General features: G+C 48.0%; 1 protein-coding gene, 1 long non-coding RNA gene and 1 pseudogene across 4 annotated transcripts; 2 read left to right on the forward strand and 1 right to left on the reverse strand.

Moving 5' to 3' along the window:
* Window positions 1-511: 511 nt before the first annotated feature.
* On the forward strand, window positions 512-6,996 carry LOC134738384 (uncharacterized). Its single transcript, XR_010124055.1, has 4 exons — window positions 512-1,202; window positions 1,564-2,398; window positions 3,312-3,396; window positions 5,842-6,996. It is a non-coding gene; the product is annotated as an uncharacterized LOC134738384 (long non-coding RNA).
* Window positions 6,997-10,581: 3,585 nt separating this feature from the next.
* On the forward strand, window positions 10,582-19,592 carry LOC134738380 (golgin subfamily A member 6-like protein 6). 3 transcript variants are annotated; one of them, XM_063653161.1, is made up of 10 exons: window positions 10,582-11,248; window positions 12,877-13,005; window positions 13,803-13,832; window positions 14,097-14,147; window positions 14,236-14,329; window positions 14,425-14,531; window positions 15,899-15,957; window positions 16,288-16,429; window positions 17,107-18,387; window positions 19,045-19,592. In XM_063653161.1, exons 1-10 carry the CDS (start codon window positions 10,709-10,711, stop codon window positions 19,105-19,107), a joined length of 2,496 nt encoding a protein of 831 aa, XP_063509231.1. In that variant the 5' UTR covers window positions 10,582-10,708; the 3' UTR covers window positions 19,108-19,592. The 3 variants fall into 3 exon arrangements, with proteins under 3 accessions (XP_063509231.1, XP_063509232.1, XP_063509233.1); XM_063653162.1 differs by having other exon boundaries at window positions 17,110-18,387; window positions 19,045-19,590; XM_063653163.1 differs by lacking the exon at window positions 13,803-13,832 and having other exon boundaries at window positions 17,110-18,387; window positions 19,045-19,364.
* A 3,391-nt stretch (window positions 19,593-22,983) lies between these two features.
* On the reverse strand, window positions 22,984-26,914 carry LOC134738325 (uncharacterized; annotated as a pseudogene).
* Window positions 26,915-27,171: the final 257 nt, after the last annotated feature.

Raw genomic sequence — 27,171 nt, forward strand, 5'->3', positions numbered from 1 at the left:
AGCACACAGCTTTTAAAGAGATGGAGTGACAAAGATCACAGAACAAAGAGTTAACAAAAGAACTGGGTTGCAGGGCTGGGCAGCAATTGAAGCTGTTTTTCCTCCCAGATGATTGGACACCTCACCTTTTAGGGATGAGGGGTCCTCAGGGGCAGGGTCTGGGTATGAGTAGGAGAGAAGCCTCCTTCAAAACCAACTTTCAGAGAGTTGGATGCTTTTTCTTTTTGAGATGGAGTTTTGCTCTGTTGCCCAGGCTGCAGTGCAATGGTGCGATCTAGGCTCACTGCAACCTCTGCCTGCTGGGTTCAAGTGATTCTCCTTCCTCAGCCTCCTGAGTAGCTGGGATTACAGACACACCACCACGCCTGGCTAATTTTTTATTTTTAGTAGAGATGGGGTTTCACCATGTTGGTCAGGCTGGTCTCGAACTCCTTACCTCAGATGATCTGCCCGCCTCGGCCTTCCAAAGTACTGGGATTACAGGCATGAGCCACAACACCCAGCCAGAGTTGGATGCTTTTTGGAGAGGAATGAATTTGGATTAGGCATTCACATTTATTTATGCCCTTACATGTTAAAGAAGGTGAAACTGAGGCCAGGTGCGGTGGCTCACACCTGTAATCCCAGCACTTTGGGAGGCTGAGTCAGGTGGATCACGAGGTCAGGAGATCGAGACCATCCTGGCTAACATGGTGAAACCCCATCTTTACTAAAAATACAAAAAAAATTTAGCCTGGCGTGGTGGTGGGCACCTGTAGTCACAGCTAATTGGGAGGCTGAGACAGGAGAATGGCGTGAACCCAGGAGGCAGAGCTTACAGTGAGCTGAGATCACGCCACTGCACTCCAGCCTGAGTGACAGAGCAAGACTCTGTCTCGAAAAAAACAAACAAAACAAAAAACTCAAGCAAATTCGATCTGAGGAAAAGCCCAGTTCTCAGTGATGAGGATTCTGATCTTGACTTTGATATCAACAAATTGGAACAGCAGAGCAAGGTGCAAAGCAAAGGACATGGAAAACCAAGAGAAAAGTCCATAGTAGATGAGAAATTCTTCCAACTCTCTGAAATGGAGGCCTGTTTAGAAAACAGAGAAAAAGAAGAGGAACGAAAAGATGATGATGAGGTGGCAGATACTGATTTTTCTGAAGATACTGATTCTGATGAAGATGAAGGGGGACTGTTTGGAAGTAAAAAACTTCAGGTAAAGTTTTGAGAGAGGAGAGAGCACTTTCCTCCTCCTCAAATTAGCTTTTGTTCTGTTTTTCTGGGAGAGATGTAATTGTAGTTAGAAGATTTGAAGCTAAGAAATGTTGAGCTCTATCTTATCAGTTATAAATGAATCTGTACTTCCATTCAGTTTGTGTTCCAGTTGTTCTTATAACAGTTTTATGGTAATGTTTTTAGTTGCCAATTTCACCTAATAACTATTTTTGGTTTGTAGTGTTATTAAGTTAGAAAGTAATGTAGACATACAGTATACACACACAAATATATGTGCATGTGTTAATGATGTATTTTTCTATTCCTAGTTAATAGTTTTAAAAACTTTTTATTTTTGTCAGATAAAAGTTCCAGAAATATGAAGTACAAAGATTTTTTTGATCCAGTTGAAAGTGATGAAGATATAGCAAGTGATCACGATGATGATCTGGTTCAAACAAGATGATGAAATTGCTGAAGAAGCAGCAGAAGAACTAAGCATTTCTGAAATGTATTTTGAACCATCCTTTACATTGTTAGCTGGAATTGCCCAATCATGTATTGGTACTTGTGGTTTTCACATATGTTTGTTTTAAGAAGTTAGATTCTCTCCTATCAGATATTCTCAAGATAGCCAGAGGAAAGTCTGGATTTAAAGGGACATTAGAGATCATTTAATGAAGAAAAATATTACTGGCAGTAGCAATCAAACCTTTCTTACCAGGAACTTTGATTTGGTTTTGTGCCCAAAATATCCTGTTATTTTTGTGAGATAGGAGGTTTGTATTATAGATTGATGAATAATTTATTTTCTATATATTGGACACTTTTTGTTCTGTTTCTTACATAGCATGTCACTTAAATGATACCTTCTCTTCCTCCATACCTGAATGATTTTGGAAGTTCTGAGCATTTGGTGGCATTAGGCATATAAAAGAAGAACTTTATTAAGGGAAAATATGTTTCCTTTTGTTTTTCTAATGGAAAGCAGTATATTTCTTTTTGTAAGAGTTTTGGTAGTGCAGGGATGGAGATGATGACCTGGAAGAAAGTGAAGACAGTAAACAAGGTAAAGAAAGCTTGAAAAGAGTGACCTTTGCTTCACCGGATGATGAGGCAACTGAAGATGCAGGTGTTTTAAATGTAAAGAAAAATTCTGATGAAGATAAATCCTCTTTTCAAAAAAGACAGGAAAAGGTAGTTAGGAATTTGAGGAATTTTTAATATGCTTGACGTGATTGTGGAACTCACAGACTACTAACAAATCTTCTCTATTTTTCTTTTTTTTTTTTTTTTTTTGAGATGGAGTCTTGCTCTATCACCCAGGCTGGAGTGCAATGGCACGATCTTGGCTCACTGCAGCCTCCGCCTCCTGATTTCAAGTGATTCTCCTTCAGCCTCTTGAGTAGCTGAGATTAGAGGTGCATGCCACCATGCCTGGCTAATTTTTGTATTTTTAGAAGACAAGCGGTTTCACCGTGTTGGCCAGGCTGGTCTCGAACTCCTGACCTCAGGTGATCCTCCTGCCTTGGCCTCCCAAAGTGCTGAGGATACAGGTGTGAGCCACTGTGCCCCAGCCTTCCCTATTTTTCTTGTGGTAACTAGTAACCATCCTTTGAAAACAAATATGTTGGCCAGGTGTGGTGGCTTACACCTGTAATCCTAGCATTTTGGTAGTCTGAAGCAGGAGGATCACTTGAGCTCAGGAGTTCAAGACCAGCCTGGGCAACATAGTGAGACCTTGTCTCTACAAAAAATACAAAAATTAGTGGGACACAGTGGTGTATGCCTGTAGTCCAGCTACTCAGGTAGCTGAGGCAGGAGGATCACTTCAGCCCAGGAGTTCAGTGCTGCAGTGAGCTATGATCACATCACTCTCTCCAGCCTGGGTGGTGGAGTAAGATCCTGTCTTCAAACAAACAAAGAAACAGAAAACTGAAAATCTTGCTGCTACTCTCTAATGCAAAGCACAGTATATAGAGTTGCCATATGGAAAGCATGTGATCTGCAAAAATCAGTGCCCGCATTACCCAGCCTATAGCTTTCAACTTGGGGCCTGTGTGTAAAATGATTGTTTCTTTTCTGTCTCCCTTATGTCTTTATAGCATAGCATATCTCTCCTGACAAAGCTGTCCTGAGAACCTCTTCTTGTAACTGTTTTGACTGCTCTGGAGGATGCCGCCTATGTCTTTAAGGTGCTCCACAGATTTTGATGAGTTCCAAATAGTCATCATTTTAATTAATACCATGAAAAAGATATCTTCCAAAGTATGTCATGATTTCAGACAAGTGAAATTTCATTTAATTTTAGTAGATGTAGTCCGGCTCCAATAATTGGGCTATATTATTTATCCAATCTTAAAATTTTATTATAATAAAAATGAGAATCGTGCCAGGCACAGTAGCTCACACTTGTAATTCCAGCACTTTGGGAGGCTGAGGAGGGAGGATTGCTTGAGCCCAGGAGTTCGAGACCAGCCTGGACAACATGGTGAAACCCCATCTCCACTAAAAATGTAAAAAATTAGCTGGGTGTGGTAGCGTGAGCCTATAGTCTCTGCCACTCGAGGGGCTGATATGGGATGATCACTTGAGTCCAGGAGTTCAAGGCTGCACTGAGCTATGACTGGACTATGGCACTCCAGCCTGGGCAACAGAGCTGGAGAATAAGCAAATAAACGATACCAAGAATATCAAAAGAATTATTTTTAAAATCTGTGAATCTAAGTTAAATTCATCATTGTCAGATTGTCCCTGGAAGATAAATTCTAAAGGAGAAAAAGAAACATAAAGTATCAATGAGGTAGTGTCCTCCCATCCTGCTCCTCCCACCCTCCCACACAAAAAAGAAAGAAAGGTTTGGTTTCGCTATGAAATTATATCAGAGCTTCAAGTGAAGTTTTCAGTAAATCACAAGTAATTTATTGCAATTTCCACATATAAAGAATAAAGTAGAACTTTCAAACTTTTTTCTTTTGAAACTGTTAGAGCATGAAAACCCAAACCTGACAAAGGTACCTGACAAACAGAGCATTAAAACACACACACTCTCTCATTCATGACTAGTGATGCAAATGTAGCACAGTGGGAAAATTATGCCACACAACCACATGATCCTTATTCTTTTGAATCACTATTAGAAGATCTGGTATGATTCCTGCTGTCAAGATGTTAAGGAGAGAATACACGGTTCCATCCATATGTGTTAGAAAGACCTTTGATAAAATTCAATATTTATTTCTAATTTTTGTTTACTCCTAGTGGATTATAAATACATCTATCCAAAAGCTGCCATCATGCATGATGGGTGAAATTCTAAAAACATCCCTTTAAGATCAGGAATAAGACAAAATGTCCAGTATTACTGTTACCGCTGTTAATTAACATTAACAGTTAATAACCAAATAAGCCAGTGCAGCTACAAAAGATAAAGATAAGAGATTAGGAAAACTGCTGGGAGCAGTGGTTCTCACCTGTAATCCCAGCACTTTGGGAGTTCAGGAGCTCCCAGCACTTGAGCTCAGGAGTTTGAGACCAGCCTGGGCAACATAGTGAGACCTCATCTCTGTAAAAAAAATACAAAATTATCTGGGTGTGTTACATGTGCCTGTGGTCCCAGCTACTTGGGAGTCTGAGGTGAGAGACTGCTTGAGCCTGGGAGGCAGATGTTGAAATGAGCTGAGATTGTGCAGCTGTACTCCAACCTGGGCAACAGAGTGAGACTCTGTCTCAAAAAAAAAAAAAAAAAAGATTAAGGATACTAAAATGAAAACATTAGTGTTTGGAGAGAAAACTGAATGGATAAACTGAATTGACATTAGGAAAATAAGAGCATTCTGTAAGATAGCTGAAAAAGCTGATATTTATACACTGAAGTCATAATTGTTGTCTTTTAGAAGTTAGAGATAATAAGAATTTGAGTTTAGAGTCAAAAGGGTCAACCTCCATCAAATACTAATATTCTAATCAAAGAATTACTTAGGCAGACGTGATGGCTCATGCCTGTAATCCCAGCCCTTTGGGAGGCTGAGGCAGGCAGACCACAAGGTCAGGAGATCGAGACCATCCTGGCTAACACGGTGAAACCCCATCTCTACTAAAAATACTAAAAATTAGCCAGGCGTGGTGGCGGGTGCCTGTAGTCCCAGCTACTCAGGAGGCTGAGGCAGGAGAATGGCATGAACCCAGGAGATGGAGCTTGCAGTGAGCCGAGATCACGCCACTGCACTCCAGCCTGTGCGACAGAGTGAGAGACTGTACCTCAAAAACTAAAACAAAAACAACAATTACTTAACTTTAGGATGCTCTAATAATTAGAATTGATAGTGGTTTGTGAACAGATAAATCACTTGAATAGAAGAGAACCCAGAAATAAACCCAAATGCTTCTAGGGGAGTGTAGTATATTATAAACATGACATTTTAAACCAATGAGGAAAAGAAATCATTTGCAGCTCACCCCACCATAGGCAGCAGGAATAGGAAGTCATTGGAAGAATAAAAAGACGGTAAGAACAGAACAGAATTGTAGAACAGTACGTTTCTTGCTTCCCCATTTTTCAAAGTATTTTTTGCTTTTTCACAAATGTAAGTGTAATTTTGTTTTCTAAAAGAATACTAATTCTTTTTTCTCTTTCTTAGATGAATGACAAAAATTACATCTTTTGAAAAAGAGTTGTTAGAAAAAAGCCTTGGCTGCTTGTGGGGGAAGTGACAACACAGAAGAGACCAGAGAAGAGCCTCCTGGAGGAGAGCTGCGCTTTGACCATGCTGTCCGGATGGGTGTAGTGTGCTCTTCTGCAGAGTGTTCACTTCTCTGCTTTTTCTATGGTCCCATTTCATAGAAAGATTTGAGGTGACGTTTCTTTCCCTCAACTTTTTATTTTAAAAACTTGCAAACACAGAAAAGTTGATAAAATCATGCAGTGAACATATGTATGCTATTCAACTGGATTCACTAGTTAACGTTTTGTCATATTTGTTTTCTCTCTTCCATGTATGGAAGATTGTATATGTGCCCTTCTTCCCCCTGAATGATTTCAAAGTAAGTTGGCAGTATCAGAGCATTTCACTGTTAAGTACTTTTGCAGATATCGTCTAAGAACCAGGACATTCTCCTATATAATCACAATGCCATTAATCCACCCAAAAATTTTAACTTCAATACACTAATGATATCTAATGTATGGATTATAATCAGCTTTCTGGCAGTAATCTGTTTAGAAGGCTTGCATCCTGTCACTGTCCACCGATTAAATTTTGAACTCTAACTTGAAACCCTGGTCATCTCATTGCCTTCTTTCTTATACCCATTAAATCCAAAGGAGCTCTCATTTTATTTCTACAGAAAAGAGAATGGAAAAGAGGGGAAGAGTCCCTAGTACCTTGGATAAAGTATGAGCACTTACTACCATATGTATTCTAGTTCTGTAGTTTTCAAACTTCAGGGAGCATCTCAAGGCTTATTAAAGCACAGATAGCTGTCCTTCCCCACTTTCTGATTCAGGAGGTGTGGGGCTGGCCCAGGAATTTGCATGTCTAACAAGTTCCCACATGTTGCTGATGCTGAGGGTCTAAGGAATACAATGCGTGAACCCGTGGTTTAGTGGATATCCACCTAATGAATACATGTTGTATTTCCTTTTGCACCTGTGATTACAGAGGAAACACCTTTCGACTGGAAGATATCATTAAACAGAGGATAAGAGATCAGGTCAGTAAGAATTAAATTTAACTTAATTGAAATGTCACTCAAAAGTTTAGAAATAATATGACAGGCCAGACACAGTGGCTCATGCCTGTAATCCCAGCACTTTGAGATGCCAAGGCAGATGGAGCACTTGAGGTCAGGAGTTCAAGACCAGCCTGTCCAAGATGGTAAAACTCCCTCTCTACTAAAAATACAAAAATTAGCTGGGCATGGTGGTGCATGCCTATAGTCCCAGGTACTCAGGAGGCTGAGGCAGGGGAATCGCTTGAACTTGGGATATGGAGGTTGCAGTGAGCTGAGATGCGCCACTGCACTCCAACCTGGGCAACAGAGTGAGACTCCATCTCAAAATAAATAAATAAGATAAAAATAAAAATAAAGGGAAGATGGGGCTGCTTTGTGTACTGCATGTCCCGAAAATGGGCTGATTTCTCTCAAGAGGCAGGGATTTAAGCTCTGTAGCCTACATGGGATACATACAGGAGAAAAAAGAAGAAAAAGAAAAGAAATGTAAATATAAATAAATGAAAATAACACTTCTCCATGATTATAAAGGAAATCACATTGTTTTTGCAATAATTTGGATGACAAAATATAAAGAAAAATCTTTAATTTTGCCACTCAAAACATTCCGGTTTGTTGCTTTTCACAATTTTTATGCTATAAACATTTTAAAAAGTAGAATCATAGTACATGGTCTTTTGTCACTTACTATATTTTAAGCATGTTTCTATGGGAGAAATATATCCTGGCATCATCACTTTTAATCGCTGGGTGTATGGTAAGTGAATGATCGCCACCCCAGAGGTGAATTTCCTGGTATATATATTTTAATGGACTCGAGTGAGGATTTTTACACTGAATTCATAGAAGTAGAATTTCTAGAGGAAAATAGTATAAAACAGTTTTAGGATTTTTAAAAGAAATGTTGAAATCATCCTATAGGAAAATTGGTTGGGTTTAGACTCCCACCAGCAGGGACAGAGCTCCAGGTTCCCCCTTCCATTTGTCATCTTCACTGGTCTTTAAGCAGAAAATCTCATTGTTTTCATTACCTTTCTTTGATTTCTAGCGCTTTTGAATCTTTTTCATTTGCTTACTGGCCATCTTTATTCTTGTGGGAGGTGCCGGTTTCTCCATTGTCCATTTTCTGCTGGAAATCATTCATTTTTTTTTCTGAGTAATTTTAAAGATTTCTTTATAGGCTAAGGATACAAACCTTTAATCTGTCATTGAGGTTACAAAGACCTTCTCCCAGTAAGTAATTTGTCATTTCACTTTATTTATTTATTTTTTGCTAGCAAAGCACCAAAGTCAAATTTCACTTAATTTTTATCCTGCTGAATGAACACATTTTAACTTAATGATTTTAGTGGAAACAGGAGCAGGACAGAATGTAATAACTAGATCTTGCTCTGTCACCCTAACTGGAGTGCAGTAGCATGATCATAGCTACTGCAGCCTCAAACTTCTGGGCTCAAGTGATTTTCCCACCTCAGCCGCCCAAGTAGCTCTAGGACTACAGGTGTGTGCCACCAAGCCCAGCTAATTTTTAAATTTCCTTTGTAGAGATATGAATTCACTATGCTGCCCAGGCTGGTCTTGAACTCCTGACTTACCCCACCTTGGCTTGCCAATATGCTGGGAGTAGAGGCGTGAACTACTGCTCCCGGCCAAGAGCTTACTTGTGTTTGCTAGTGAGATTCTTGGTATCTTTTTATATTTGAGGCTTTCGTGCTAGTGCTGAAGTATTACACTCACCATCTGAGGTTTACAGGACTTTTGTTTTAATGTTGAATAGAGGGAACTGTTTAGTTTTGCACCTTTGCAAGTATACAAAATGTGCCTACCAGGACTTTGCTTTATATCCATTGAAAAGCAAGAAGTAACACAGTAAAGGTATGCCTGGCTACAGGCTGTGGAAGAATGGAGTATTCTGGTTTAATTCTATTAACTTGGAAGGATGAAGGTGAAAAAAATTCAAAACTTTAATTTCCTGTTGAATGCAATTTGAAAATATAGCCAGTGACTCCACTTTTCTTCTCTATAAGTTTGGACATTCAGATCTACGTTGTCTTTTATCATAGAATTCCTAGTGCGCCAGAGTCTTATATTGTGAAGATCCTTTTCTAAAACTTTAGATGTAAGAGGATAGAAATGATATTGGATGAGATCAGGCTGGATGAGAACTGATACCTGTAAATATATTTTTTAGATGAAATCTCTGATTGCCACACGTTTTCTTATTGAACTCATAAAAATAAAACACACTGGCTGGAGGGTGGAAATAGGAAGGAGATTTATGTCTTTTAATTGCATGTCATTGTTTCATATCGAGACAGAACATATAGTATCCCTGGCTTTGGACCTATAGAAGGAAACACATTTTTCTACCTGCTGTATGGCAGAGGTTCCTGAACACCTGGACAGCTTATTGCAGCACGGATTGCTGGGCCCTACTCCAGAGTTTCTGATTCATCAGGTCTAGGGTGGGGCCTGAGAATTTACATTTATAAGAAGTTCCCAGGTGCTCCTGGTCCAGAGACTATATGTTTGAGAGCCACTCTTACATACTAACTGTAAATTGTAGAACTCTATAAAAAAGCTTAGTTTGGTCTGAGATAAGAAGCACACAGGTAATGGAGCAAATCATGAAAAAGTCAACCCTTGATCCCAGGTAACAAGTAATACACAGTGACAAAACACAATTCTTGGTTTTCATGATTGCAAGTCATAGCCAAGCATCTAGTGAGAAATTCAGTTTCATTTTCAGGGCTTAGAGGCCAGGTGATTCTAGAAAAATAGGATTTAGTGATTAACCTCATGAGAGTGGGAGTTATTTATGTCCTTTTTCTCTCCCCCATCACTTACCATTTAGCCTTACATTAGAAGGGTCCTGTATTTGCTTTAACCCTGTAAAGAACTTTGAGTGCTTATTAAACAGAAAGCTGTGTGTGTGTGTGTGTGTGTGTGTGTGTGTGTGTGTGTTTATGTATATATTTAGAGACAGAGTCTCATTCTGTAACCCAGGCTGAAGTGCAGTGGCATGATTTTGGCTCACTGCAACCTCTGCCTCACAGGTTCAAGGGATTCTCCTGCCTCAGCCTCCCAAGTAGCTGGGATTACAGGCACCTGCCACCATGCCCAGCTACTTTTGTATTTTTAGTAGAGACAGGGTTTCATCAGGTTGGCCAGTCTGGTCTTGAACTCCTGAATTCGGGTGATCCACCCACCCCAGCCTCCCAAAGTGCTGGGATTACAGGCATGAGCCATCACGCCTGGCTCAAAAGCTTTGTGTTTTTAAAGATATTAGACATGTTTCTTGTTTTTTTTTTTTTTTTAAACTTAACACTAATGTAGGAGAATAAGAGAAAGTTTTTCTGAAAAAGAGAAAACATTGTGATTACTTTATCTTATTGGAATGTTGGATACTAAAGTCTGCTTTATCAATCATCAAGCACAGTATAAAATTTCCATTTTAATAGGATTTGTACCTCAATTGAGGTAATAAAGTTTTAAAGTTTTTCAAGTGAAAGCCAGCCCCGCCCCTCTCCTGGAGTGGGCGGGGACAGCAGTTGCAAGGGCAGCTTTCCTTGTGACAACACAGGTCCTTCATGACACGCTGCTGTCTGGCCACGCCTCTTTTTCCTTTCATCTTTCTCATTGGCCAATGGGCTTCAAGCATTGAGGCCACGCCCCTATTCTGCATTCTAGTGCAGCCCTGGTTACGCCTCCTCTGGCTCAGTCACACAGCGACGTAGAGGTGACTGGAGGTGTATAGTTGTCCTCACCTGGATCATGCTGATGTGGCCCCAACCCCACATCCCTGACAATCCCCACCTCCCTACCCATCCCCACCTCCCTACCCACCCTCACCTCCCTACCCACCCCCACCTCCCTACCCATCCCCACCTCCCTACCCACCCCCACCTCCCTACCCACCCCCACCTCCCTACCCATCCCCACCTCCCTACACACCCCCACCTCACTACACACCCCCACCTCCCTACACACCCCCACCTCCCTACCCACCCCCACCTCCCTACACACCCCCACCTCCCTACACACCCCCACCTCCCTACCCACCCCCACCTCCCTACCCACCCCCACCTCCCTACGCACCCCCACCTCCTTACACACCCCCACCTCCCTACCCACCCCCACCTCCCTACCCACCCCCATCTCCCTACGCACCCCCACCTCCTTACACACCCCCACCTCCCTACCCACCCCCACCTCCCTACCCATCCCCGCCCCCCTACCCAACCCCACCTCCCTACCCAACCCACGATGTACAAAGAAACCCGACAGAACAAATTGGCCGAGGCCAAGGAAAAGGTAAACGCACCAGCACCCCAACCCAAGTTGAGGCCCCCTCTGACAGCTGAACTGCTGCCAGTCTGTGTCACTCCTGAGGCACACCGGGCTGGGCCCCCCCAGTACCTCTGGGATCCCCACACCAAAATCTTGTCAGTCAGCCCAACCCCCACATGAGTCCTGCCCCTGCCCTGCCCGGCACCCCAGGGTGACTTTGAGCAGGTGACTCCCGGGGCTTCCAACTCCATACTCTGCCCTTACCTCCTGCTACCCCAAACCCGACCTCCCTGGGCTCTTTGGGCTCACATCTCCAAGGACCTGGGTGCCCCAGAACCTGCCCTCACCAGTTGCCACAGGGTGACTTTGGGGATGTGACTCCTGGGGCTCCTTGCTCCTTACTTGGCCCTCACCTCCTGCCGCCCCAAGCCTGACCTCCCAGGGCTCTTTGGGGTCACGTCTCCAAGGACATGGGTCCCAATTTTGTGACCCCCCTCCCCAGTCTCAAAGCGGCAACTTGGGCATTGCACTCATGTGTCCCCCCCACCCCCGCCACTCCACCGAGGAGTGGAATGTAGTGATGTCACAGTCCCTCTACAAACTGTCATTACTACCACAAGACCGGCCTTTGGTCTTAGTACCCAGTCCCCTAAGTGTTCTTGCCCACTTCTGTTTCCTCTGGTTACAGCACAGGTTTCCAGCTGGAAGGGGAATGGGGACCGTGGGACCTAGAAGAGAGAGGTTTCAGGCTGCCTGACTTCCTTACCACAGACATTGACAGTGTGAAAAGCCTACACCTCCCCCATGAGCTCCACATGTTGACAGTGTCTCTGGGTGGCAATGGGAGAACGGGTTGGGTTGGGTTTTCTCCCAGGCTTCTACTCTCCAGAGAGACTTTAACATTTTTTCTGAGTTCTGCACCTCAGATTTGAATTCTCCATTGTTCTGGGACCAGAGTGCCCCTCAGTCACTGGTTTCTGGAGTGAGATCTGCTTATCTTCTGTGGAACAGATCTTGGGAAACTGGACTTGACAGCTTGAGTCTTCCTCATCTCATCTCAACCTGGGGTACTTTGAGTGCCACAGGATAAATATGGGGCATCTTTCTGAAGCATCAGTTTCCCTTGATTCTATTGAGAGATGAAACATTAATGTACTTAGGGATGAAAGTCACATAGATTTATAAGAGTATACAAGACTTCTCTCTGAAATGAGGCTTGGGTTGTCCTCTTTCTGCTAAATTCCCGGATTTAACAGAAAGGCTGCCTTCTGCCATGAGGATACATTGATGTAAAGGTTTGAGAGGTACTGGTGTACTTCTTAACATTAACAGATGTGTGAGGGTGTACAGTTCCTGCCTACTTAATATTTGCTTTTCTACCTCTGTCTCTGGTTTTGGTCCCTGGCAGCTGCTGATTTGTGGCAAAATCCCAGAGCTCAGAGTCAGAAAACTGAGTTTAAGTTCCATTACTGCCTTTTTTTTCAGCCATGGTATCAATCTCTCTCAGTCACTAAGTGATTGTGACAACACTTCCTACAGTTGGTGGCATTAAATCAGATGGTCTATAAGAGTATTTAGTATAAACTGTAAAGCAGGATGTGACTGTAGGAGCTTGTAGTTCTCATGAGTATCACTGCTCTTCCTTTCCACAGTTGAGAGACCATCATGCCCAGACCAACCCTAGTGTTGGTGCAGGAGCAAGTGACACCAAAAAGAAGAAAATAAATAATGGCACTAACCCTGAGACAACCACTTCTGATGGTTGCCACTCACCTGAGGATGTGAGTCTTGGCTGGCCAGGCTCCTGGGGACAGAGGGCCCAAGGGGTGGTGGAGGGTAATTGTTAAGATTGTGGAAGAACTGCCAGGTACTGGTTAAGAATTCTGGATTTGAATCCTACCTCTCCATCTGCTAGGGATATGATTTAGGGCAAATTGCTTGAGCTCTTTGGGCCTCTCTTTTCACATCTGTAAAACAGGAGTGGTATTGTTTTACTTGTATTTGTGAAGTTTAAATGAGATTTATCATTGTGTTTTTATGTTAATCCCTAGTCCAGGGCCTGCTGTAAACTCTCCTTCTTGGGCATGCATTTCCTGAGGTAGAGTTAGAGAGTATCAGAGGTTTCTGTTAGCTCTGAGAGCCTGACAGTTAAAGGCCCACTAGAATGGAAACCTCAGGGCCAAGGACTCCTGTCTGCCTTTTCTGACCTCTATCCCCGCTGTGAGGAATGGTCCCTGGCCCGTATGTGCTCAACGTTTGCTGAATGAATGCACCTTTCTAAATCACAAGCTGGCAGAAGGGTGGGCTTTTCTCACACTCCATCTCTGAAGGTTTCTGTTACTGTCTTTTCAAGAGAATCTAGTTTCAGACTTTGAGTTCCGTGGCTGTGGGCAAAAACCAACAAAGACCCAAATCCTTCTTCTTTGGGAGTTGAGGAGAGTTGACCAGTTCGTGTTCCCATTGGGTCTGAGAACTGTGCCTTTTAAATCCATTCCTGACCCCTGCCTACCGCTTCCTGGCCTGGGGAATAGAGTCGAGGGGGCCACCCTCAGTCACCTTCCTTTGACTCTCCCCACAGAAACAACAGAACGGAGCTCAGCTGGAAGAAGTAACGTGATTTCTTTGTTTGCTCACGACATGACCGCTGGGTTTGGGGGCACTCAGATGTAGAGGTCCCAGTCTCATCTCCCCCACTCCTAGCCTGGGGAAGAAGGCTCACCCCCCTTATTCCACCCCATCCCCACAGGGTCCCTGATAAACTGGTCCCATGGGTGGGCCTGTCCTGGGGCAGTGGTGCCATTCTGGGGGCATGTCTCTTGCTGTGCCATCTCTGCCTCCTCCTAGCAAGAGCTCTGTCTTCCTCTTTCTATAGGAAAAGAAGGCAAACCACCAACATCAGGAAGCTCTAAGGAGGGAGCTAGAGGTGAGTGGAGGGTGTGAAGTTCCCTCCTGTCCTCTGGGGAATGTTTCTTTGCTTCTCTTTCAGCATTTGCTTGTCTTTTCTCCCAAAGGCCCAGGTTCATACCATACGAATCCTTACATGTCAGAAAACCGAGCTTCAGACGGCACTCTATTACAGCCAGCAAGCTGTCAAGCAGTTGGAAGGTGGGAATCTGGCACCCCGTCATCCTTGAACCTGGCACTTTGACAGGCCTTTAGGGGGAGTCCTTTGGGCCACATCTGAATGTCTCTCATTCCAGGAGAGGCCAGGGATCTGAACGGCCGCCTGCATGATTCATGGAAGTTTGCAGGAGAGTTAGAGCAGGCTCTCTCTGCCGTCACTACACAGAAGGAGAAGGCGGATAAGGTGAGTCCAACCACTGCCCCATACCCTGGGAGCCCAGCTTCGCAGATGGAGGAGTGAGCCTAAAGTTCCCTTCTGTAGGATGGAGTGTCCTGCCCAGAAGGCAGCATTGCCATTTCTTGCTGCTTTTGTGTGTGGTTGTTAGAGGCAGACTGGGGCTGAGTGGGCTGCTGCGGATGAGTTGGGGAGCACTGTGGGGAGCGAGCACTGGACATAGAGCTCAGAGGCCAAGTGCCCGCCCTGCCCATCCTTGGCTGTGGCCTTGGCCAAGTCCTAAGTGGCGGTTAGGGTACTTGTACCATAAAGGTGCAGAAGAGTATCTTGAGTATGTTATTATTTGTGTGGAGAGAGGGAGCAGGTATATATGTGTGTGTGTGTATGTATTATGGTAATATACATAAAACATGTTTGTAAGAATTCATTAAAAAAACTCAGGATAGAGGCACAGTGTGGGGGGGAGATATTTCCCTTCTGGACTTTCTGAGTTTTGGACTATGCGAACGTATCATCCTTTCAAAAATTCAACAAAGGATTAATTTCCTCCTTCTTAACTGTGCCCCTACCTCCAGCGAAAGAATGGGCTTAGAGAATCAGATATACCTGGGTGTTGAAATCCCAGCTGTAGGTGATCTTAGGCAGCACTTAACCTTTAATACCACATGTTTTTCATCTACACAATAGAGATAATAATGGTAACCATCTCCTATGGAGGTTATGAGGATTAAATAGGATTATTAGCATAGTGCCTGGTGAAGCACTCAATAAAGGTTCTAACAGTGGTAGTAATAAGACTAATAACAATAGCAGTATTATCTGATCTCTCTGGGCCCCTGTTAGCCAGCCCTAAATTCAGTCTCTTTCCCTGTCCCTTCCACCTTCACTGAGTTCTTTGAAAAACAAATGAGGGCCGGGTGCTCTCACTCATGCCTGTAATGCCAGCACTTTGGGAGCCCGAGGTGGGTGGGTCACCTGAGGTCAGGAGTTCAAGACTAGACTGACCAACATGAAGAAACTCCATCTCTACTAAAAATACAAAATTAGCCGGGTGTGGTGGCACACGCCTGTAATCCCAGCTACTCGGGAAGCTGAGGCAGGAGAATCACTTGGACCCAGGAGGCGGAGGTTGTGGTGAGCCAAGATTACGCCATTGCACTCCAGTCAGGGTAGCAAGAATGAAACTCTGCCAAAACAAACAAACAAACAAACGAAAAACAAATGAGACCATGGGCTTAGAAATGCCTTGAGAACATGTCAGGTGTGATTGAGAGTGAGGGAGTGTTACTGTGGAGTAGTCACAGTAGCTGTTGTTCCTGGTCATCCAGCTACTCCTCTGCCTGCTCTGTCTTGACTTAACCTTTCTCTATTTGCAGTACATCGAGGAGTTAACAAAGGAGAGGGACACCCTGAGTCTGGAACTGTACAGGAACACGTAGGATGGGGGAAGGTGGAATGGGAGGTCTGGGGGCCCTTAGCGTGGGTGGTGTGCTGGGAGGTGGGGGGTACAGGTGAGCATGGGGAGAGGCTCCTACAGGTTTTCATGGGTGCACAGGGAAGCTCTAGTTCAGGCTGTGCCACTGACTCATGGGGTAGCCTCAGGCAACTCATGTCTTCTCTCTGGCCTGCCACCTGGGACTTTTAATTCCTGGGGTCCCTACCAATGCCACGGTTCTGTGGTTGTGGGTTGAAAGTAGAGGGTTGATCACCAAAGCGGTCCTTTCTGTTCTTCATTCATTCCTTTCTCTACTGCCTCTGGCCATAGCATAACCGATGAGGAGCTGAAGGAGAAAAATGCCGAACTACAAGAAAAACTTCGACTTGTAGAATCTGAAAAGTGTGAGATCCAGCTCAACGTAAAGGAGCTAAAAAGAAAGCTGGAGAGGGCCAAGCTCCTGCTGCCACAGGTGAGCGGCTGCAGCCCTGGGGGTTGTGGGAGCCCCACCCAGCTGGGACCGGGGGGCGGGGTGGGACCAGCCCCACCCAGCTGGTCTAGGGATCATGCAAGGTATGGGGAGGCTCCAGCCAAGAGCTGGAAAATTTGGGTCCCTGTTCTGGTCCCACCATAGAATCCTCTAGAGTGTGCCAAAAATGTACAAATTGGGGCCCTGCCTGGGGAATCAGAATCTCAGAGTTAGTGCTTAAAATATTTTTTTAAAGGATACTGGATGAAAACCATTATTTTATAGATTACATTTATTTATTTATTTATTTATTTATTTATTTTGAGTTGGAGTCTCACTCTTTCGCCCAGGCCAGAGTGCAGTGGTGCAATCTTGGCTCACTGCAAGCTCCGTCCCCCGGGTTCATGCCATTCTCCTGCCTCAGCCTCCCAAGTAGCTGGGACTACAGGGGCCCATCACCACACCCGGCTAATTTTTTGTATTTTTAGTAGAGACGGGGTTTCACCGTGTTAACCAGGATGGTCTCCATCTCCTGACCTCGTGATCCGCCCACCTCGGCCTCCCAAAGTGCTGGGATTACAGGCGTGAGCCCCCGTGCCTGTCCTATAGATTACATTTATATGGCTAGCTCATGAGTCTGTTTCCTTCTGAGGTTCAAACCAACACTTTCACTATTCCAGCAGCAGCTGCAGGCGGAGGCTGACCACCTGGGTAAGGAGCTGCAGAGTGTGTCAGCAAAGCTCCAAGCCCAGGTGGAAGAGAACGAGTTGTGGAACCGCCTGAACCAGCAACAGGAGGAGAAGATGTGGAGCCAGGAGGAGAAGATACGGGAGAGGGAGGAGAAGATACGGGAGCAGGAGGAGAAGATACAAGAGCAGGAGGAGAAGATACGGGAGCAGGAGGAGAAGATGCGGAGGCAGGAGGAGATGATGCGAGAGAAGGAGGAGAAGATACGGGAGCTGGAGAAGATACACGAGCAGGAAAAGATACGGGAGGAGGAGGAGAAGAGGCAGGAGCAGGAGAAGATACGTGAGCAGGAGAAGAGGCAGGAGCAGGAGGAGAAGATGTGGAGGCAGGAGGAGAAGATACACAAGCAGGAGGAGAAGATACAGGAGCAGGAGGAGAAGATGTGGAGGCAGGAGGAGAAGATGCACGAGCAGAAGATACGGGAGGAGGAGAAGAGGCAGGAGCAGGAGGAGAAGATGTGGAGGCAGGAGGAGAAGATACGGGAGCAGGAGGAGATGTGGAGGCAGAAGGAGAAGATGCACCAGCAGGAGGAGAAGATACGGGAGCAGGAGGAGAAGATGTGGAGGCAGGAGGAGAAGATACGGGAGCAGGAGAAGAAGATGGGGAGGCAGGAGGAGAAGATATGGGAGCAGGAGGAGAAGATGGGGAGGCAGGAGGAGAAGATACGGGAGCAGGAGGAGAAGATGCACGAGCAGGAGGAGAAGATGTGGAGGCAGGAGGAGAAGATGCACGAGCAGGAGAAGATACGGGAGGAGGAGAAGAGGCAGGAGCAGGAGGAGAAGATATGGAGGCAGGAGGAGAAGATACGGGAGCAGGAGAAGATGTGGAGGCAGAAGGAGAAGATGCGCAAGCAGGAGGAAAAGATACGGGAGCAGGAGGAGAAGATGTGGAGGCAGGAGGAGAAGATAAAGGAGCAGGAAGAGAAGATGCACGAGCAGGAGGAAAAGATACGGGAGCAGGAGGAGAAGATGTGGAGGCAGGAGGAGAAGGTGCGGAAGCAGAAAGATATGATGTGGGAGCAGGAGGAGAAGATACGTGAGCAGGAGGAGATGATGCAGGAACAGGAAGAGAAGATGGGGGAGCAGGAGGAGAAGATGGGGGAGCAGGAAGAGAAGAAGCAGGAACAGGAGGAGAAGATGCGGAGGCAGGAGGAGAAGATGTGGGAGCAGGAAGTGAGGCTGCAGCACCAGGAGGAGAAGATGCAGGAACTGGAGGTGAGGCTGCAGGAGCTGGAGGAGAGGCTGGGGGAGTTGGGGTGGAAGGCCGAGCTCTGGGGGGAGCAGACGAAGGTGCGTGGAAACCCTGGAGATCATACAGAACGACCTCACCACAACTTAGCAGATGGTGGTTGGCTCCCTCTGCTTTTCCACCAGTCTGTGGCCTACAGTTTAAATGGTGGGAAGAAGGGTGTGAGATCTGAGGCTGGGGAGGGAGGCATGGGCCTCTAGGCAAGGGAGGCAGTCATTTAGGCCTGGAGGAAGGGGCTAGGGCAAGGGGCCTGGGCAGGCGACAGAGCCCCGCAGTGCCCTCGCCACCCTGTTTATGGGCCCAGAATCTGGAAGCCAGCCACTACCTACCCTGACGCCTATCCTGCAGGTGGAGCTGAAGAGCCAAGAGGCTCAGAGTCTGCAGCAGCAGTGAGACCATTACCTGGGTCACCTGCAGCAGTGTGTGGCCACCTATCAGCAGCTGGCCTCTGAGAAGGAGGCACTGCCCAGCTGCAGCAGCAGGAAGCTCAGGGCGAAGCGGTGGCCGAGGTGGCCCACCAAGAGTTGCAGGAGACCCGGTTGAGGGAGGTGATGAGGGCGGGGCCCCAAGCGGGATGACCTGGCAACCTCCGTGCCTTCTCACTCTCTTTCCCGGCCCCTTAGGAGCACCTGGAAGCTGCCATCTACCGAGCAGATGACAAGAACGCAAAAACAATAAACATGTAAAAGCCGGCAGCAAGGCCTGGAGAAGAGTAAGCCGCCACGTGACTGTTTAGAATAGAGTCTGAGCAGAAACCTGAAAAAAACCATTTATTTATTTTAAATTGTGGCAAAATACTGGCCAGGCGCGGTGGCTCACGCCTGTAATCCCAGCAACTTGGGAGACCGAGGTGAATGGATGACCTGAGGTCAGGGGTTCAAGACCAGCCTGGCCAATACAAAAATTAGCCGGGCATGGTGGCGCGTGCCTGTAATCCCAGCTACTTGGGAGGCTGAGGCAGGAGAATCGCTTGAACCTGCGAGGCAGAGGTTGCAGTGAGCTGAGATCGTGCCACTGCACTCAAGCCTGGGTGACAGAGCGAGACTCTGTCTCAAAAAAAAAAAAAAGTTTCTTCCTTACATGTATGTTTCTATTGTGTTTTTTCTTGGTCTTTCTCGTTTAGTCTTGTGTTGTCTTATGGCATTCCTAATAAACTTTGTTCTGTCTCCAGAGAGTATTGACTTTGACTTTATGGCACACAACTGGAGTAAGGGCACATCGCCTTCATCTAGTTTGGGACTAAGCTGGTTCAAAGAAAGTTTTAGGTTTTGTGATGGCTGGTCTATGTTTTATTCATTTGGACTCCCAGGGGTGGCCCTTCCAGGGTCCCCACCGAGTTCCCATCTCCTTCCTGGGACCCAAATTCTCATTAGATCATTTCAGCCCTGTGAGAGTGCCAAACATTCAGGTAGGCTCTCCAGCCCCTTAAGTACTACTTCATACTCAGTTTCTTAGCCTCTTAGCCCTCTACTGTTGACCAATCACCAAATGTGGGAAAAGCACCACAGACTGTCAGGGTCACCTCCTAGGCCTGGTCACTCAAGTTCTGGCTGAGGTTTTCAGTTACCTTCCAACAATTGTTTTTGATTGGGGGCAGGGCACACTTTTGTCCAGTTTTTCTAACTGCTCTTGTGGGGAGGCGAATCTGTCACAAGCTCCTCTGCCTTTAGTGAAAGTTGAAAACCTTCATCTGTCCTTTTTTTGTTGTTTTTGAGATGGAGTCTCGCTCTGTTGCCCAGGCACTAGTGCGGTGGCACGATCTCTGCTCACTGTAACTTCTGCCTCCTGGGTTCAAGCAATTCTCCTGCCTCAGCTTCCCGAGTAGCTGGGATTACAGGCGTGTGCCACCATGCCTGGCTAATTTTTCTGTATACCTTTAACAGAGACAGGATTTCACCATGTTTTCCAGGCTGGTCTCGAGCTCCTGACTCAGGTGATCTACCTGCCTCAGCCTCCCAAAGTGCTGGGATTACAAGTGTGAGCCACTGCGTCCAGCCCATCTGTCTTTTAAAAAAATGTTTTTAATTGGAGGTATAATTTATATTCAGTGAAATGCACAGATCTGGTTTACATTTTGATGAGTTTTAACTCATTTAACATTACCCATGGAACCTACCTCCTTTGAAGATACAGAGTATTTCTATCATCCAGAAAGTGTTCCTGTGCTTTCATCCTGTCCGGCACTCCCCCAGCAGCTGATGAACATGCTGAGGACATTGGTACTGGATTCTGGCCACCCCAAAAGAGCCGCTTTGAGAAGGCTTACCCAGCACTAAATCCCTGCCTGCTCTCTCAAAATTTCCATCTTTAAGCTGGTTGTACCTATAACCCTCCCTCATCAACTCAATAGATAAACAAACCCTGAAAAATAAACTCCCCTTCCTGGCCCAGCAGCCCACAGCCTAATATTGACTGTATTCCCAGGCTTTCAGAAATGGAACTCGCCTGCCGGTTCACCCTCACTAGGGCGGCAGCTGCACAGGAGCAGCTGGGCTCACCCATTAAGCCAGAAGCCAATAGCTGGACAGTGACACTCAGACCCCAGCCTGGGCCAGCCTGGCTGAAAGCCCCCTTCTTTCTGTCCCACTGTGGAGAGAGGGGGCGGAGCATACACAACTCTACTGCCCTCCGCATCCTTCAGCTGTGCTTCCTCCTGGGAGAGGGAGCCGCTCATTAATTTGGCCAAAGCCTTCTTGAGGGCTGTAGGTTTCACAGGCTGGGTGTGTGGGGCCCACCATGCTAGAGAGAGAGGCTGGTGTGTCAGAAGGCAGCCACCTGGCCAGAGGAGGGTCAACCCCCTTGGTGACCTCCTTCCCCCGGCTGGACACAGCGTCCTGCACTCTCTACATGTGACTGTTCCCCTCAGAGCTGCTTCCAGGGGAGGGGTTCTAACCCTGTGGGTGGGGACATTGTGTTACTTTACGGTGGGCCATGGCTCCCTCTGACATCGCCAACTCAGAGGCAGTAGAGAGAAGATGAGAAATTCCCTGGCCCCTCCTCCCTCAGCACCCCTACCTCTGCACACGTCCACATATGGAGACCCTGACAATGGGCCCTGGGAGTGCCACCATCTGCGCCTCCTTTCCATGCCTGCAGCAGCCATGCCCACTCTCCAGACCCTCACCCACCTGGCTCAGTAGACACTGCACTGCCTGTGGTCCTGCACCTACACCTGGGCCTCTGTACCCCTCAGTTCCCCCAGTCTGGTTCTTATTTTCCCCAACAAGTAGGGAGCCTGTAAGGTCACCTGTTGAGCAAGCTGGGGGAGAGAGTAGGGTGGGGCTGGGGGGATGAGGAGGAGAAGCTCATGGTCATGCTGGAGACTCAGCTGAGCAGAGTCTCTGCAGGCCCCTTGGCTGCCTAGCCAGTGGTGATCCCGCCCCCACCCTCATTTCTTCTTTGTTAACAAAACCATGACCTCATTAAATACTGGACACCTATAAACCTCATGGACCCTCCTCCAGCCTCCCCACCGTGTACTGGTCAGTCTAAGTCAACTCTAGTCATTTCATTCCTCTGGACATTGACTGCTTGGGGCTTGGGCATGAGCTGCCTCTTCACCTGAGCCTCAGCCACAGTTATCCTCTGCACCTACCACACTGATGCACTGGGCCAGGGAGAGCTCCGTCTTGATGGAGATGAGCTGTGAGGAGCTGGTGGCTGGGTGGATCAGGTTGTGGTAACAGGTTTTGTTCAGAAGGTCGTCCATCAGTTTCTGCTCGGCATGGGCCACGCGGCAGTCCCCTGGGTAAACACACAGACATGCTGGGCCCTTGTGCAGCTGTCCCCCACTGCAGCTGACAGCTATGAAGCAGGAGCTGAGAGGGCCAGGGAGCAGAGACACCCTGAGAGCTGGCTGAAGCAGTGAAGGCGCTGGCGGGCCTTTCTTTCCCTGGGGACTTCAAATGACATTAATGACAGAGCTCAGCTACCTCCTCCCCATGCCATACCTCTCCCTCCTCCCCCTCCCTCGATCAATGAACAGCATCCCATGCTCTACACATCTGATACAAAACTGGGTGTCTCTTCCTGACTCCTCCCTTGGTTCATCCAAGTAGCCCCCAAGTCCCGTCTGTCCTCCCATCTCCACGGCTAAAGCCATGTCCCTGCCTCCCCTGCCCTGCCCACCTTCTATTCTCTCCACCTGCACTCTGCCCCTGCCATCCGTGTGCCGTACAGTGGCAGACTGGTCTTTCTACAGCAAGCTGGACTAGGGCCCTTCCCCGCCCACAGCTCTCAGAGCTGGAGGTGGAGTTGAAGCTCATGTTCTGGCTTGGCATTCAGAGCGCTTTCCCCCTCGGCACTGGCTTATCCAGAGTGCTCACAGTGCAGGGCAGGAGCCCCATGACTCAAATGTGGGTTTGGTGCAGAACTGGGTCTGAGGTGGTGCTTTCCCTATGAAGAGACAGGGCCGACATGGGGGGATTTTCTGGGTTCAGAGTTAGACCTACAGAGTGCAAGGTTTCTCTGAGGCACCAAACGGAGGGGTCGAGCTAGCAGCTGGCTCCTGGTCTGGAGCTTCAAGGAGGGGTCTCAGCTCAGAGCCAAATTCAATAGCCAGCTTACATGCAGCCTCCCGCAGGGAGCCCATGGAGCTTCCACAGCCTCAGATCTGCCCCTCTGCATACCCCAGATCTCTTGCCAAGGGGCGTTTGGGTCTTCATGTCATCTCCCTCCCATATCTGGGAGTAAAGGTGAGGTGAGGGGACTTGCGCTTGTGTACTCTGGTGTCTTAAGGGAGAGTGTGTCAAGTAGAGTGGAGGCGGCTTGGAAAGAGGGAGACTCAGAGGAGAGTGAAGGACACATGACCAGGCGAGCCTGGGAGCAGGAAAAGAGAGTGAGCAGAGGAAACCGCTGGGTCAGGGGAGCGGATGGGAGGATCAGGGAATGAGGGGGGCTGGAGACGTGGGGGTGGGGACGCTGGTGAAGGGCTGCCTGGCTCGCCAGGCTCAGGAGTCAGTTACATCCTCCCACAAGGACCAGCTCACCTAGTCGCCCCAAAGCCCTCTCTCTGTGGGTGGGACCAGAGGGCCAAGAGCACAGATAACCCAGTTGAGCAGGACTGAGGCGGACTCAGGTGGGTGCTGGGCTGGAGTCCTGGCTCTGGGGAGCAGCCGCCACCCTGCCTACTGCAACCACTTTTCAACTCGCTGCCTATCTGAGCAGATGCAATATTGGGCACCTTGTAAAACATGCTCCTGGTGCACCTGCTGCCTGCTGCCCCTCCTGCAGTGTGCCTGGGCTCTCCAGAGGGGATTCCTGTGGAGGCTTGGCCTAGATTCTGAGTCCTGCCTCTCATACCCGGGGCTGCTACCCCAGAGGCCAGCTGCTTGAGTACCCTGGAAGCTAGTCTGTAGCCCCAGGCTACAGCTGGGTCCATCCCACAGCCCTTCTTTAGTGTATCTATTTGGACTGACTGCTCAGTTCATAGAGAGGGGTGTGTCTTGCCCCAGCCCATCTGGCATGTCTAAGGCAGCTGTGGGGTCAGAATCTGCAGATCCCAGCCCCCAGCCCTGCAACAGTAGGAGAGGCTGGACCCCACATCTCTGAAGTCCCACTGGGCTGGTGCGAGAGGGCTCCCGAGTCCAGAGCTGCTCTGCAGGCTGTGGGGCTTATGCACCAGCTTTGAACCCACCTGATGTGCTCAGGTTGCTCACCTTTGGGCCTGTCCTGACTCTCAGGCATTCGGCTGAGCCTGAGGGCCTCTCCCTCATCTTGACCACCAGCTACAGGCTCTGACTTAGAGGTTCCCAGAACCTTAGACCATTTGGCCGGCCCCCCATTTCTCACCTGAGGAAACTGAGACCAGAGAGGGAAAGCAACTTTCTCAAGGACCCCCAGCAATTCAGAGGCAGAACCAGGTCTAGGAGCCTCTTCTCGATAGATTTTCTCCCTGTCCCCCGAGCCTTCTTTAGTGCCTCATTAACTTCCCTGTAAGGAAACTGCCCCCCTGAGGCTGGAAATGGTGCTGTCCAGAGTGGTGTGCGACAGTGACTGCGCCTGTGTTTGTACTTGTGAGTGTGTATGGGGGTGGGGATGAGGGGGGGGAATAAATGGCAGGGATTCTGGGGGCTGGATGCACTCCACCTCACCCCAAAAAGGGGTGCAAGAGACCCCAGCCAAGCACAGCACATGCTTTGACTTTCCAATCTGCTGAATGCCTGTGAGGCCGGCTGGGCCCAGAAGACAAGGGACAGGCCTTTCCCCATAGATGGCAGGGGGGCCCCAAGATGGGTGGAAGCTTCTGCTGCAACTTTGGGGGTCACATCCCAGCCCATGGGCTGACACTTAAGCAGAAAAAGCCACCTCTAGGAGTCAGTCATGATCTAGTGATTCTGATGAGGAGGGGCCCCACCAGCCTCTGTCCAGGGTCTTGTCTGGGAAAAACTGCTCCCTGGCAGAAAGAGGCTAATAATTTGAGAGGAAGCCATAGCTGAAACCCTAAACTGTGTGAGTGTGTGTGTCCAGTTTGAAAAAGCGTATCTGACCTAAACATTTATATTGAAAAAATGGAAAGATATTCCCCTTGTTTTGGAATACAAACTACAGAAAGCAACAGTTAACAGAATCTCATCAGAAACGTCAGATTCTGCATCTGGAAAGGCACAGTGATTTTCAACTGCAGTGTGTGTCCTTAACTGAAGAAGGGAAGGTGAGATTTATATTTAGTAAAAGGCAGCTATGAATTTACCTTTTATAAAGAGCTTGCTATATACTATTAGTGCTTTTCAATCATGTCAGAATCAGCCAGAAGCCTGTGGAAATGCAAATTCCCAGGCTTCATTCCCAGAGATTCTGGTCCTGTGAGCCTAGGGTGGGGCCCAGAAATCTCTATGGGGTGGTGCAGGCTGCCCCAGGACCACACCAAGAAACACTGCAACTGGCCCCCACACATCCCAGTCCACAAATATGCAGGCAGGCATCTTATCTCCACAGAACAGATAGGGAAACTGAGGTCCAGGGTGGGGAAAGAAACATCACGGGGCCACCCAGCAAGTAGTAGCAGAGCCATGATACACCCACTGTCTGCAGACACCATCTCTGATGACAGCTCCACCTCCCCACAGGAACCTTGCCTACCCCCACCCCTACCTCCTGCTGCCCGTATGGTGGGTCTCTGTCCAAGGAAGATGTACCCTAGGTCCTCTAGGCTGACTGGGGCTCAGAGGAAACCTTGGCCCAGAGTGTAGGAGCTAGAGGGGTCCTTGGAATTCATGTGGGGAATTTGAGGCCCAAAGAAGGCAGTCCTCACATTTGAACTCTGTCTGGAGAAGGGCTGGGTCTCCTTCCTGAGTGGTATGTTTGACTTCACCAGCCTGGCCCTCAGTCAAGCTGGCTGTCCAGGCCCGCCACACCTCAGGGTGGGTGACCAGAGGTGGTGGTGCCATAAAACACATTTCCTGGGAGATCCACCCCCAAAGCTCAAAACATTCCAGGGCTGGTGAGTTGGGCAAGCCCCCTTCCCTCTCAGCCCAGTTTCCCCATCTCTACAACAGCTGTGCTGGTGGAGACTTCTCCCTGAGACTGAGCCACAGATTTTCTCCTGGGTGCCTACACCACCCATGTTGCCGGCTTCTCTGTGCCCACTCTTCAAGGAAGTCAGCTCTCAGGTAAGGAAGGTGCCTTGGCTCTATCAGGAGCAGGAGCCGGTGCACCCCCAGCCTCCCAGACCAGTGCGGATGGCCCGGGCTGCCTACAAAGCTGCTGCCCACAAAGCTGCTGCCCAGCCCAGAGACACCCACCTGGGAGGGTGGCCCTGGCCCTCGCAGCGGCTCTGAGAAGAGGCAGCCCCCACTCCAAAACTGGCAGAGCCACCCACGCCTTCCCTCAGCCCAAAGAGGCTTTTAGGAAAATGAATCATCTCAGGTTCAAACCCATGGGGTTGCTGAAAGACAAGAAAGTGCGGGATGAGCTGGCACGAGGGAGCGCTGCTCCGTGCAGACTTTGCAGGGAGGGCACTTAGGAAAAGGGACTGGAGTCTGGGAGGGTGACTAGCTCAGGGTTAAAGGGAGGGGATGGAGCTGGAGTGAGCTGGCCTCGTCCTCCCCCTTGGGCCTTCCAGCCTGGGCTCAGGCGATTCAAAGGAGTGAGCACCTCCCTCTCCCGGCCAGGGAGTTCTTGCCACATTCTTCAATCAGTAGCATTCCCTTGGGGGCTGGGTGACAGCACCCACCTCCAGACCTGGCTGGAACTGCTGTCTCAATTCTAGATCCAAAAGAACCTCTGGCAGCTTCTCCATTTCCCTCTCAGTCCAGCCTCACCTCTTCGCCCGTGGAGGAGCTCCAACAGCAAATCTCGCAACTGGAGGAACAAGGCAGGAAGGGCAGGGTCTGAAGAAGGAACCACCTTCGAAACGCAGCTCTGCCACCTTCTCTCCAGGACTCTCAGGCTTGCTTTCCTATTGCGCCCTCGACATCCTTTTGCTATAATCTGGCATGTTGACATATAGTCTTTAAAAGCAACAACACTGTTGACGTGGAGCAGACTTCCCATTTGGGATGGTCTGGAGAAGTTAGGTTTGAGGGCATCCTCTCTTCTGCAAACTGCAGCAGTAATAGATGAGATATACAAAGTAAATAAAGGCCGCACGCGGTGGTCACGCCTGTAATCCTGTAATAACAGCACTCTGGGAGGCTGAGGTAGGAGGATCACTTGAAGCCAGGAGTTCGAGACCAGCCTGGCCAATATGGCAACACCCTGTCTCTACTAAAAATATAAAAATTAGCTGGGCATAGTGGTGCACACCTGTA

Source organism: Pongo pygmaeus, chromosome 16 (genome assembly GCF_028885625.2).
Source record: "Pongo pygmaeus isolate AG05252 chromosome 16, NHGRI_mPonPyg2-v2.0_pri, whole genome shotgun sequence".
Taxonomy (NCBI): Eukaryota; Metazoa; Chordata; class Mammalia; order Primates; family Hominidae; genus Pongo; species Pongo pygmaeus.

Bases quoted from the DNA above. Each gene is read 5' to 3' on its own strand.
- LOC134738380 (XM_063653161.1), top strand. From the start codon at position 10,709: ATGCTGATGTGGCCCCAACCCCACATCCCTGACAATCCCCACCTCCCT. The intron at 14,148-14,235 runs GTGAGTGGAGGG...TTTCTCCCAAAG, and splicing joins CTCTAAGGAGGGAGCTAGAG to GCCCAGGTTCATACCATACG. The intron at 15,958-16,287 runs GTAGGATGGGGG...CTCTGGCCATAG, and splicing joins CTGGAACTGTACAGGAACAC to CATAACCGATGAGGAGCTGA.